We start from the raw sequence: 13,784 nt of genomic DNA on the forward strand, positions 1-13,784 counted from the left end.
GGGTCATTAGTCACACCACAATGTGCCATTGGCATTGCAATGGGAAGCACAGTTTAATTTTCTTCCAAAGCGCCAGGGCTGATGGTGAAGCACGGCTGTGAGCACACACAGAATCATAGAACAGTTAGGGTTGGAAAGGACCTTAAGATCCTCTAGTTCCAACCCCCTTGCCATGGGCAGGGACTCCTCACACTAAACCATCTCACCCAAGGCTTCGTCCAACCTGACCTTGAACACCGCCAGGGATGGAGCATTCACAACCTCCCTGGGCAACCCATTCCAGTGCCTCACCACCCTAACAGGAAAGAATTTCCTCCTTATATCCAATCTAAACTTCCCCTGTTTAAATTTTAACCCATTACCCCTTGTCCTATCACTACAGTCCCTAATGAAGAGTCCCTCTCCAGCATCCTTATAAGTCCCTGTCCTGGGTTCAGCAGTAGCAGTCATTTTTCTCCTTCTTGGTAGCTGGTGCAGTGCAGTGTTTTGATTTTTGGCCTGGGAACAGAGCTGATAACAAGGATGTTTTGGTTTGGCCAAGGACTTTGTGAGCCTCATGCTCTGCCAGGGAGGAGGGGAAGCCGGGAGGAAGCAGAGACAGGACACCTGACCCAAACTGACCAAAGAGGTATTCCATACCACAGCATGTCATGCCCAGGACATAACTGGGAGTTACCCAGGAGGGCTGGGGCACTGCGGGGTTGGAGGAGGTATCGGTGGTGCTTGGTCGGGCTGGGGGGGCCGAGTTATCGGTCGTCTGGTGCTGAGGTGTTGTATTCTCTTCCCTTGTTATTTCCTTTATCATTGTTATTATTGGTGGTAGCAGTAGTGATTTGTGTTATACCTTAGTTACTAAACTGTTCTTATCTCAACCCATGGGGGTTGCATTCTTTTCAATTCTCCTCTCCATCCCTCCGGGAGCAGTGGGAAGGAAAGAAGGGGGGGAAGTGAGTGAACGAGTTGCCTGACTGTGTTTAAACCACAACAGTCCTTTTTGGCTCCCAACGTGGGGCACGAGGGGTTGAGATAACAACAGATCTGACCGGATTAATAGTCACTCGTCACAATGCTGATTTATTGGCTCTCAGAGTTGTTCCTCTTGATCTCACAGTTTCAGAATGCAGTACATTACTTAGAGCCGGTATTTGCTGTGTTAGTGTTTATTAAGTGTGGGGCTTGGGCTAAGGTTCTTGTCTCACTGTGCTTTATGGCAATGACTTGTAATACGGGCAGGGTCCAGCAGCAGGGCGGGACGGACGTGGCTGTGGACTTGTACCTGGCCATCCGGCTGCTCTTCACCATCCTGGCCCTTGTCCTCGCCTCCGTCTTCGTGAGGCTGCGGGGAGCCAAGGGGGAGCAGTCCCAGGAGCCAGGACCCAGGTGTAGGACCTTGGTTAAACTTCACCTCACAAGCGTGTCAAGGTCCCTCTGAATGGCATTCCTTCCCTCCAACATATCAACCGAACCACACAGCTTGGTGTCATCGGCAAACTTGCTGAGGGCGCACTCAATCCCACTGTCCGTGTCGCTGACAGAGGTGTTGAACAAGACCGGTCCCAACACCGATCCCTGAGGGACACCACTCGTTACTGGGCTCCAGTCGGACACTGAGCCGTTGACCACAGCTCTTTGTGTGTGGCCATCCAGCCAGTTCTTTATCCACCAAGTGGTCCGTCCATCCATCAAATTGATGTCTCTCCAATTTAGAGACAAGGATGTTGTGTGGGACAGTGTTGAACGCTTTGCACAAGTCCAGGTAGATGACATCAACTGCTCTACCCCTGTCCATCAGTTCTGTAGCCCCATCATAGAAGGCCACCAAATTGGTCAGGCAGGATTTCCCCTTAGTGAAGCCATGCTGGCTGTCACCAAGCACCTTGTTGTTTTTCATGTGCTTTAGCATGCCTTCCAGGAGAATCTGCTCCAAGATTTTGCCAGGCACAGAGGTGAGACTGACTGGTCTGTAATTCCCCGGGTCATCCATTTTCCCCTTCTTGAAAATGGGGGTTATATTTCCCTTTTTCCAGTCATTGGGAACTTCACCTAACTGCCATGATTTCTCACATATGATGACCAGTGACTTAGCAACTTCATGTGCCAGCTCCTTCAGGACCTGCGGATGGATCTCATCAGGTCCCATGGACTTGTGCATGTTCAGATTTTAAAGATGGTCTCGAACCAGATCCTCTCCTACAGTGGGCGCAAGGTCTTCATTCTCACAGTCCCTGCATCTGCCTTCCAAGACTTGGGTGGTGCGGTCAGAGCCTTTGCCAGTGAGGACCGAGGCAAAGAAGTCATTCAGAACCTCAGCCTTCTCCAAATCCTGCCTAGCTAGCTCTACTGAGAGCTTCCTGAGGGGGCCTACATTGTCCCCCGTAATAATAGTGGATACATAATGGGTAATAGTACCTACATCCTCAGGTGCTTTATAGCAACCATGAGGGCTGGAAAAACAGGTACAAGACCAAGAAATAACTCCCCAGTCAGAGCAAAGGGACCAGAGCAATAAGGGCAGGGGCTGGCTGCACTTCTGCTGCTCATTTTCCCTTGGTGCCAAAGGAAGCAGGGTAGAGATGAAGAGTGAAACCCTGCACTTCAGTTAAGTTTAGACCCACCTGCAGGACCTCCAGGTCTCTCTAGGAAATCAGTGGGTTCCCCCCATTCCCACTGCAGGCCCTCCTGCCCTGCAGGGATGCTGGGAAGTGGCAGTCTGCACTGGGAAATGTGGTGTCCCCCAAGAAAGCCCCCAGGTGGAGAGGGGACATGATGCTGCTGCCTATCCCTGTGCTGTGCTGTCAGTCTTCACTGGTGTGGCTGGATACTCCTCCTGGGCTGCATCTCGCCAGCTGATCACAAGCTGCTGTGGGTGTTACCAAGTGTGTTTGCTCACTCCAGTGCAAGCAACAGAGATGTTTGCATAGGATAGCGGTACGGGAGAATATGCAATTATGGATTGAATCTTGTCCTGATAAGGAGGCCTATAGTTGCCAAGAGTGAAGCATCGCTGCAATACCTGCTTGTGGGAGCCCTGACACCGGGTGGGATGCAAAGGGTGCTAGATTCCTTCCCTTAGGAAGCTGCCAGTCTGGCTCGCTGGCATCCGTAACACTCCGAGCTCATTACGTTCAGGTGAGCTTCCTTTTATTTACAAGAATTCCTGCAGGAAGAATTTTGTGAATACTTGTCTAAACAAATATTTGCCTCAGATATGCTCTTGTGACTGACATGCTCATTTTCTTGTTTATCCAGCACATTTCTCAAGCGGCTCCTGACTGTATTGTCAAATGCAGTCATTTAAAAATTATGAATTGGGATTTTCAGGAGTAATGGTTGCTTAAAAACTACCTGCTTTTTTTAATAGTCCTCCGAGGAGAGTTTTATGTGCCCCCTTGCTGGTAGGATGGTCATGCATCATGCAAACAGGCAAGCTCTGCTCCACGGATCGGTGGAGACCTCCATGTTTCCATATAGCACCAAGGCTGCAAGAAGTGAGAAAAATACCAGCTACTGCACAGCTGGAAAGAAGAGCTTGCACTGCAGCAAAAGCTTGAAACTATTTGCAAAAGGCAAGAGAGGTGCTTGCCCTGGGTAATACAGATTTAACCCAAGAGAAAGCAACACTCGAGCCTTGTGATTCAGCTCAGCCCCACGATCCCCTTACTCCATTCTGAAAGGTCACTGTAACAAATGAACATGTGTACCAAACCCATCCCAAGCTGCTGCGAATCGTTAGGCTGTGAGGGGAGGGAAGAATCCACTCTTTTTTTGCTGAAAACAGTCTGCTCAGCACCAATGTTTGCTGCTGTTATAAACACCATGAATTAGTGTTGCCCACTGCCCTGGGTGTTTACTGAGAGGTAAGGTAGGGTTCCTCTGTGTGTTTTCACATAGGCATGTGGATAGCTTGGGTTGGAATCCTGTCCTTCCCCCAGCTTCCCAGACCACACAGGAGCGAAGGGGCAGGATTTACAAGCAAGCTGCTTCCTAACCTTAACCTGCTGCATTGCACCCGTTGCCTTTTAAATAATCACTGTCTTTTGAAGGCATAAATACTTATGGGGGAAAGGAAAAAAGTACTATTCCTGTCTGAAAGACCTAATTTATCTGGAATTATCTATTCTTGGCTATAAATCCCCTGTAAAACTTGGCATGAGTGTAAAAGCAGTTACAGCAGTGACTGTATATTTTTATCCAAAACCTCAAGAAAGAACAAACCAAAGCCCTAAATGGCAGCTACAAGACATTGCAGAGATGCTGGTAAGAGTGGAGCTGCAGTGAGTGCCTTGCCTGGGAAGCACCATTTAGAAGGACACGTGAATCCCTCCCCCCGCAACTTTTTGGTTTCTTTCTGGGCAATTCCTGTTTGAGAAATTATTTTAACATGTCAGTTTTCCCTGCTGTGCATGAGTTTAGCAATGGACACAGAATGGTCCCAGCCTGGGGACTTTAAGTTCCATGCTAACATTTGCTGAACACTACATCCTCGCCTGCCACATCCTTCAGGAGCCAGGACAAAGGTACATTCATCCCTGGTGTCCACCTACTCAGGCACACGTCCTCAGGGCTGGCTCTGAGTCACCTGGCTTCCCACTTTTTCTTCTTTATTCTTCTCTCCATGAAGCAGGAGAGAATCCAGCTTTTATTTAAATGAGGCCCCATGAACATAAGCAGCTGTAATACACTTCCCCATGCAAAGTAGGGCAGGCTTTTAATGGCTTGCAATTCCTTAGGCTTCGCTTCTTCCCTTCAACCTCCACCTCTGCCTCTCCCTAAAAGATGTGAGAGCCCAGGTTTGCAGTTAAAAGTCAGCTGATGGGGAGCAGAAGCAGTGCCACCAAGTCCTGGGCAGGCTCTGGCAAGGGCATCAATTTCCTCTGACAGCTCCTGGAGCTATCCCTGGGTCATGATTCCCTTCCAAGGGGCAGAGGCAACCACAATAGCTGGGATCCACAGGGCGAGATGGGGTGATCTATAGGGGGGATCTGTGGGGTCAAGCACTTTCCTCCCAGAGAGCTGCTATGCCCATAGGGCTAGCTGTCACATGGCATGTGATGGGCATATCTGGCTGTGATCATTATCTGTCTCCTCCATTCTGTAAGCAGTTTGATAGTACTCCTGAGTGCACTGGGACCTATTCCCTTCCTGGGAGTGGATCCCTGCACAGGAAAGATTAACAAATTGGTTACACAAGCACAGCACGGTGAGAAGGAGCTGTGGCCATGAGCAGCTGTGCCCGGCCAGAAAGCTGCTGAGACCTTGTGCCATCCTGGAGACAGCTTTGCTGCGCCTTCCCCTTCCCTGTGCCATGCTGGGGGCAGCCCAAGCACCACATGCCAGCCCTAACCTCACCCCTACTCAAGGAGGAAAGTACCCCACACCCTGCGAGCTGCTTTACCCCTTCCATTGCTGCAGCCTGCCACTCCAAGCACCCATTCACACCCAGCCAGATGGCTGCTCAAGCAGTGTGGAAATCCTGAGTCTTCTCTGGAGAGCTTGCCTTTATTCCTTGCTGGAAGCTGAGTATTCCCCTCCTCCGTCACCAGTGAAACCCCATAGCCATCGTTTAGCAGAGCCATGCCCAGGATGGGACCTCTGCAGAACATGTGTGTCCCTCTCCCCACTGCAGCCATGGCACAGCTGGGCTGGGACACATGGAGCTGAGGGTGCCACGGCTCCCAGTGGGATTTCACGGTATCATGGCACACTCATGGATCTGCCTGTCCCCACCAGGGTTGTGCCTCTGCTTTCTCTGCAATAGCACCCAGGGCTTGAACTTGCTGAACAGTTTTGGATGGAAAGTGCCTGTGTAAGGCACCAAGTTTCCATTCAGGACACCCTCGGCTGTGTTCGTTCTCAATAAAAACCTGTTCTATATTCAGCCATGCACAAAGCCTGGTAGTGGGTGTCCTGGCAGTGCGATATTACCTGGTGGTAACGCAGCTCACACTGCCGTGTGGTGGGAGCTGATGGGAGCTGTTGTCCTCACCATCCATGTCCAGCACGTGGAGAGACCCTAATGCTTATTCTCTGCTATCTTTTCCAGGGATGGAGGGATGCATGTACAGCTGGGAGCAGCAGGAGCATGGCACAGGCCCTCAGAGATAGATGTGAAGGTAGTGCCCTGTGAGGACACAGCAGAACATCCCCAGACCACGGAGGAGTGTGAGGTCTTGCTGGGAAGAGGAGAGCTCCCTTTCCTGCCCTGCCAGCCAGGTCTGCCTGATGCCTGGTTACCTACCGCATTTCCAGGGATCAATACCAGGATTTGAGGCTCGAAACCTGGAGGTGCATTAGTGCTGTGGGATTGCTGGAGAGCCTGACAGCAATGGGGGATCCACCACAGAGTAGGGACATCTGCCCAGGAGGCCCTGCATGCCTGTGAGCCCTGGCTGCTGCTTGCGGAGGGTGCCAGGGTTGCTCAGCAAGCCGGGGCTGGTGGCAGAGCTGAGGTACTTGCAGGGCGCAGCCAGCAAAGGGTGAAGAGCTGGGAGAGGGTCTGCAGGGGCAGCCCAGAACCCCAGGAGAGTGGGAGCTGAGCTGCTGCTCCTCCAGGGATCTCTTCCTGGGGCCAGCAGACAGAGCAGCCCTTGGTCCCTGGCTCACTGTGGATGTCCCCCCTTGCCCCGCCAACAGGACCGCTCCCCTAGTGCTGGTGTGGAGGGAGGGCTGCTCATCTCATCATGGTGCTGCCACCGCCCGACAAGCGCCATGTCTGTTTGACCACCATTGTCATCATGACCAGCATGGCCTTCATGGATGCGTACCTGGTGGAGCAGAACCAAGGGCCCCGCAAGATTGGTGTCTGCATCATCGTGCTGGTGGGGGACATCTGCTTCCTCATCGTGCTGCGCTATGTGGCGGTGTGGGTGGGGGCAGAGGTGAAGACAGCCAAGCGGGGCTATGCCATGATCCTGTGGTTCCTCTACATCTTCGTGCTGGAGATCAAGCTGTATTTCATCTTTCAGAATTACAAAGCAGACAAGAAGAACCTGGAGACAGTGGCCAGGAAAGCCCTGACCCTGCTCCTCTCTATTTGTGTGCCCGGGCTCTACCTGGTGTTGGTGGCCTTGGACAGCATGGAGTATATACGGACCTTTCGGAAGAAAGAGGACTTGCGGGGACGCCTCTTCTGGGTGGCCCTTGACCTGCTAGATATTTTGGACATCCAGGCCAACCTGTGGGAGCCGCACAGGACCGGCCTGCCCATCTGGGCAGAGGGGCTCATGTTCTTCTACTGCTACATACTCCTCCTGATCCTGCCTTGTGTGTCCCTCAGTGAGATCAGCATGCAAGGGGAGCACATTGCCCCACAAAAAATGATGCTCTACCCTGTCCTCAGCCTGGTCACCATTAACATCGTCACCATCTTCATCCGGGCTATCAACATGGTCTTGTTCCAGGACAGCAGGGTCTCCACCATCTTTATTGGCAAGAACATCATCGCAATTGCCACCAAGGCATGCACCTTCCTCGAGTACAAGCGGCAGGTGAAGGAGTTCCCTCTGGAAGCTCCAGCAGAACTCCCTCTCCCACAACCAGAGCATCCACAGCACACAGGGCATCCCGCACGAGCCATCACCCACGAGGGAGATCCTTGACACATGAGGGGTCACGCCCAGCCGAGCATTGGTTCAGATAGCCCTGTGCCAAGCAGAGGAGGGATACTGCTTTCTCGCTGCATGGGCGAGCAAGATGGACAAATCCCACCAGCGAGGGCTCTTCTAGGCACAAAACACCAACCACGTTGTAATTGAGCTATGGAGTGTCCCCTAGATGTCTTCATCTCAGGTATAACCCTAGGAGTCCTCCAGACAAACCAAATGAACTTGCAAAGGACCTGAACCAGTTAGCCCTTTCCATCTGTCCTTCCCGCCACCATCACTCCTGAGCAAAGACTGCTAAGGTTGCAAAGTCCCTTTTTACTCCTTGAGCACCTCACCTTTACCCCAAGCCTGGAACGAAGATTTTGTTACTGAAGACCTTTTTATTAAGTGGGGACAGGGGCATAGGTGTATGGGTTGGGGGGGGAAGGTGGGATGTTTGAACCAGTAAACCCTGTGATTGTAGATGTCTCTTATCTCCAATGGTTGTGTTTACAGTTTCCTATTTATAGTGGCTCCCAGGGGCTTCTGGGCTGCCCCAGGGACCAGTCCTTGTGGGTTGGTGATGGCCAAGAGCAGCAAGCCCTGCGGCAGGGAGCAGGGCTGGGAGCCGGCATGGGTCCCTCACCACAGGACAAGGGACACCTCAAGCAGTGCACCACGCCAACCCTGCTGGGAGCAATATTTGACAAGCTGAAGCTGATCTAATGCTGGTGTTTTATGGATTTCATTAACTCCAAACAACTCAGCACAATATTTCTATTTTTAGAAGGGTCCCTCCCTGCTGTTGCAAGCCTCCCCGCCTGCAGCATCCAGCACCGCTGCCCTGGCCCCACCAGCACTGCTGCAGGCGGGCACCCAGGAGGGCTTCATAGTGAGGCTGGCAATGATGCATTTCACTCTGGCATTGAGCGTTTATAAAGAGGGCTGCTTTCCACAGCTACTATATTTTTAAAATAAAATATTTCCAAAAAAAAAAAAAAAGAAAAGAAAACAAACCTCAAACAAGAGCTGGGAAGGATGTGCTGCCCGGGGCAGGTGGTTGGGCTTGGGGATGGGCATGGTCTCCTCCTCTGGTGTGTGTGGTGGTGATGGGCTTGGCTGGCTGTGGGCAGGTGGTGGGAGGTGAGGGCCAGCCGGACAATAAAAGCCCCATGAGAGCAATGGCTTTGGTGGTCTCTTTTCTGCCAGTGTGGGGAGGGAGGGGGCAGCTCGGAGGGCAGCTCCCATACAACTCAAATCCCTTCTCTCCTCCTGCATCCACCTCCCCTGGACTCCAAGTGCCGTCCCGAGAGGTGCTGTGCCCTGCACTCATCTAGTGGTGGGTTCAGCAAGCAAAAACCAGGCTTTTCCAGCTGAAGCACTGCCCCAGGGGTTGGGCACCTCTCAGCTGCCTGCACCTGGGGGGAGGTGCAAGGAGGCAAGCAGAAAAGCTGCATCTCAAACATGCTGAAATGGGATATTTTTGCTTTTTCTGAACCAAACATTTAATTTTGAGGAGTCAGAATAAAATGCCTGATGCTGTTTACACTTCTCTTCCACATTTTCTTCTGGCTCTGCTCACTGAATTTGACCTAAATTGACAAATTATTTTAGTCTTCATCTTTTCAGCCCATCATCATCTGTCCAAAGCATTGAAGGACCAGGCAATTACAACCCTGCTTTGCCACCCTGTTGCCCAGGCATGGCTTTGTGGGGTTCTCTACTGGGAATAAGTCTGCTGAGAAATCAAACAGTATCTTTGCCAACAAAAGTGAATTTGCAGTAAATTTAGCCAACTGCAAAAGTTTCTTCATCCTTTCCCTCGGAGAAAACAAGAGGAAAAGGGCAGGTGATTAAAAAGGTATTAGCAGAAATTAATTATATTGCTAAATTATTCTGGAATACCTATGGAATTACATATTACATCTATACTGGAGCCATTAAAATACATGCGATTAACATCACTGCAATTAACTCCCAAGTATCTAATAACATTCTGCCACTCTTTCAGGTAATTAATTTATGAGGCTTTATTTTACAGCTCTTCCCCAGAATTGAGTGTAGGAAACCCTGCAGCTACTGGCAGCGCGGTGCTGTGCCCAGGGCTGGGACACACGGCTCAGGCAGTGCTCAGCATCAGGCTGTACCTGCAGCAGTAATTTATCCTGAGGATAAAATGAATTACCCAGGGGTTACTCTGACAGGTTGTTGTGTGTATTTTTGCTCTGTCTCAGCCTGATAGCTAGCTCTGCAGCTATGCCTTATGGTGGAATGTTCATATCCTTTGAGCTTGATCTGCTGCTAAGGTTGCTTGGAGGAATGTCTGGCTGTGCTTCCTGAATGGAGCCTGCATGGGAATAGTGCTTTATCCTTGCTGTGTTGTAATCTCCAATCAGGCTTAGGAGTCACCACAACCTTTTCCCGAGGCTGCAAGACCCTGCTTTTCACTGCTGATGTCGTGTTGTCTTTGTGGAGAGGGGTGTCCTTGGGGCATGGCTGCCCTGAGCCCCTGTGTTAGGAGCAGGAGTGGGAGGAGAGGTGATGGAGGCGATGCTCACCTGGAATGAGGTGCATTGCATCATTCCTGTAAAGGCACATGAGCTCACTGCTGCTTGAAGACCGCTCTGTGGCAAAGGGAAGGAGGAGAGGCTTTTCTTGTCTTCTGCTGTTCAACATCCCCCAGGGGCACTGTCTGCATCATGTTTCTTACCCAGCAACACAACTCTTTCTTTTCAAAGCCGTCTCAGAAACAAGTGTTACGAGCTGGCCCCTCCACAGAAACTGATGGAGGAAGGCTGGGAAGCAGGGTAGAGGAGTGCTAGCTGGGAAGGGCAGTGTGACGGTGTCTGTGAGCAGAGGGGAGAGCCGAAGTAGCCAGCAAAGACCTTGGAGACATGGAGACAGTACGGCAATGGGAGCACTTCACCTGTTCCTTGCCCAGTGCTTGCTGAGGGCAATGCAAGCACTGTTGCCTCCTCCCCAAAATCTATCCCTGCCCAGCAGAGACAAGACCTTTGGGAGCCATGGGACTTGAGGAGGGATGGCACGGTGGTGGTGGCTGCGCAGGGTGACTGGCTCTCAGCCTGGCGGTTTGTTAGAGGAAGGTGATATTTTGCCATGGGCAATGAGAACTAAAGGAAACAATTAAAACTAAATAGGCTGGAACAGAGCAGTTTTTCAGCTTTCTGTTGAGGTGTATTGGTAAAAGAGCTCCTTTGTGAAATGCGAAATCCTCCTGGCAAGCTATAGACTCCCACCTGCTGAAGTGAAAGCAGCACAACAATAATGCAGAAGAAAGGACAGAAATTCCCAGCCCTCCAGTGGAAGACCCACATGGGCAGCATCCCTCACTGGCGTTGGAAAACAGGCCACAGGCACAAGGAAGCCCATGCCCTTGGAGTGGAGAAGCTGGCAGTGCTTTGGGGGCCAACTGATGCTGTCCTTTCAGTTACCTGACCCGCTGGGAAGTGCTGAGGTAAATGCTCCTTCCAAGCCAAGAGACAGCCGCTGAAGTAGCCAGGTCCGCTCTGTAGCTTGCAGGGACACCAGAGTGGTGGCACCCTATGGAGAGGCAAAACCCCAGCCTCTCTGAGCCTTCCTGCTAGTCTGGTCCTGAAAGACAGCAAATTGTTCCAGTTCTGTACAGCCATGGATGATCTGCAATCGCTTCCTAGCCTCAGAGATGGCCTGAACACATCCACTTCCCAAGCATTGCAGAACTGAAAAATGAGAGCTCACAAGTAAGTGGAGCAAAGCAAGCCATACCAGGCTGTTACAAAGCATCAAGCCCAGAGAAATCCATCTAGGTCCTGTTCCCCTACCAAACATTTGGATGAAGAGGCAGCAACAGGCCTGTGCTGCTGCATGCCTGGCACCATGAGGAGAGTCCGGACCCAGCTCTTGTGTCCCAACAACCTCATGTTACCTGCGGTACCTGCATCCTTCTCACTGCCTTGGGCTGGATCACCAGCTATTTTACCCACCTGGGAGCTCTTATTCAGCTCTCAGCAGCACAAGCGCCTTTCTGCTGCATTGACCTGTGTGCTGGTGCACCCTACAGCCAAGGGCACCAGCAAGGTGAGAGGAGTGTGAGCTCTAGCTCTTCTTTCCCAGGCCCCTGGCAGCTCTCACAAGTCTTACTTGTCCTCTGATGGTCTCCTTTTGGAAGGTGAAAATACATAATGCTGCAGCCCCTGTGCAAGGCTGGGGGGAGGCTGGCTGGCTGGCAGCAGGCACCAAGCTGGAAGTACCCTGCAGTCCTGCAGCCAGATTCCCCACATGAGCACAGCACTGATGTCTCTGCAGAATCCGAAAGTGCTTGGGAGGATTTGGGAGAAGAAAGACACCCAGCATGACGATGCAGCACAAAGGATGGCCCTGTGGTCAGGCCAGCTCTCTGCAGCGTGAGACTTTGCAAACCACTCAGCAAGAGCAGGGCGCCTGGGGACAGGCTGCTCTCCAGCCCAGCATCTGCTCTTTTTTCCTGAGGTTTAATTCCACTCTCATGCTGGTACTTCCCAGAACACAAGCTCCCTCGCAGCTCTGGGGCCTGGCTGCTCACCTGTGGCTGGGCAGCAGCGAGCCCCAGCTCCAACCAAACACGTGCTGCTGCTTTGGAGGTACCTGAGACCATCACCTCCTACAGTAATCCCAGGAAGGTGCAGGGGGCAGAAGCTGCTTGAGTTGCAGGGAAGCTACAGAAAGGTGCAGGGAGATGCTGTCCCACAGGTAGTGAAGCAGCAGGATGTGTTGCCTCCAAACCTGCACCACTGTGGTTTCCTCCTTAAGCTCTCCATGTGCTTGCATGCACAGCCTCACTGTAGCAGGCACCACACTGTATGGCAGGAGGGATCAAAGCTGTCAGGTTGTATTTAACTGGGCAGGGTGAATAGGTTTTCCATTCCCTCATTGGCAAAACCCATATGCCCTCCCTCTGCAGTGCCACGCATTGTGGTGCCACCCAGGGCAGCCCCATGCACTGTCTCCTCACACCATATACAAATAAGTAATTTTATGTTTTATTTTGCTCAATCCAGGTTAATTTGTTGAGCAGAGGGAGACTGAATGCTTGTGCCAATAACTCTTTCCCTCCTGCCTGCCCCAGATTCAATGCACTTTTTTAGCTCAGGTCAATACTGCAATAAAAAACAAAGAGCAGGTGTCCAGAGCACCCTAACAGCAACTCCTGTTCTCCTAAATTCCTCCTGCCCAGGCTCTGTGGCAAAAGTTTGAGTTTCTCATTAATTTAATCCTAACTTTGTATGCCCTGGATTTGTAAACTGCATCTGCGTTTTAGGTCTGGTGTTCTTGAAGGATAATGTCTATTTAATTTACTGAGTAGGGCTTGATCATTTAATTTCACCTTAATAAAGATTCTATGTGGTTTTGACATGTTTGGTGTCTCAACTGTATTGACACAGCTGCCTGAGGAAGTATTACGACCATAATGGTCAGCATTAAAAAGACCCTGGCAAGGTATATTGATTGCCCTCTTGTATAGTTGTTTGAAGACAAAGACCAGTCATAGGGAAGAGTGAGTACTGTAGTTTGGTTTTATGTGAACTTCCCTGATGCTACAGCATTTCATCTGTGCAAAAAGCATTTGCAAACATTTCTATGCAAATTCTCCATTGGGATGTGAAGAAGTGGTGGTCCTCTTGCTGGGATGCTGTCAGGAGGGGAATTTTCAAGGAAAAATGCTGCAGATAACAGAAAAGTCACCTCCAAGGAAGGGCATTGAAGTGTAAATAAATAAAAAAGTGAAGAAGATGCTCACGTCCTTCCCACTGGTGTACCCCAGAGGAAAAGCCCACGGGCTGATTGTGGCTCACTGGAGATGCACTGTAACATGTTGAGGGAAATGGTAAATCATCTTCCAGAATTTGTCCTTACAGCTGTGGGTTTTCCCAGTGACCCTTCCCAGCTAATGTACCCTCAGCACCTGTATGAAAATGCAGGTGCATTATGGGCATGGTACGCTAAGTGGAACAGAGATAAAAATTAGTAGAATGATCCATTAGCAGGTGTAGGTATATGCTTGAGATGGAAGAGGAGCGTAATTAGTGCCTCGTGGCCAGTATTTGCATACAAAGATACACCCCACAGGTCCCTGTGCAGCCACCTACGCAATTACTAATGGGAGGATTATTTTAAAACACAGTTTACTGATTGCAAACCATTTCCTCCAACCCAAGCCATGGT

General features: G+C 50.9%; 1 protein-coding gene across 1 annotated transcript in view; it reads left to right on the forward strand.

The window, feature by feature from the left end:
* TMEM121 (transmembrane protein 121) overlaps positions 1-12,978 on the forward strand; it is a 43,535-nt gene extending 30,557 nt beyond the window's left edge. The window contains exon 2 of the mRNA XM_062616295.1: positions 6,044-12,978. Coding sequence (XP_062472279.1) covers positions 6,681-7,598 — 918 coding nt within the window. The 5' untranslated portion in view covers positions 6,044-6,680 and the 3' untranslated portion in view covers positions 7,599-12,978. The remainder of the gene's footprint in view (positions 1-6,043) is intronic.
* The last annotated feature ends 806 nt before the right edge of the window (positions 12,979-13,784 follow it).

Source organism: Pezoporus occidentalis, unplaced genomic scaffold (assembly GCF_034315485.1).
Source record: "Pezoporus occidentalis ecotype Australia unplaced genomic scaffold, CSIRO_AGI_Poc_V1 ctg189, whole genome shotgun sequence".
Taxonomy (NCBI): Eukaryota; Metazoa; Chordata; class Aves; order Psittaciformes; family Psittacidae; genus Pezoporus; species Pezoporus occidentalis.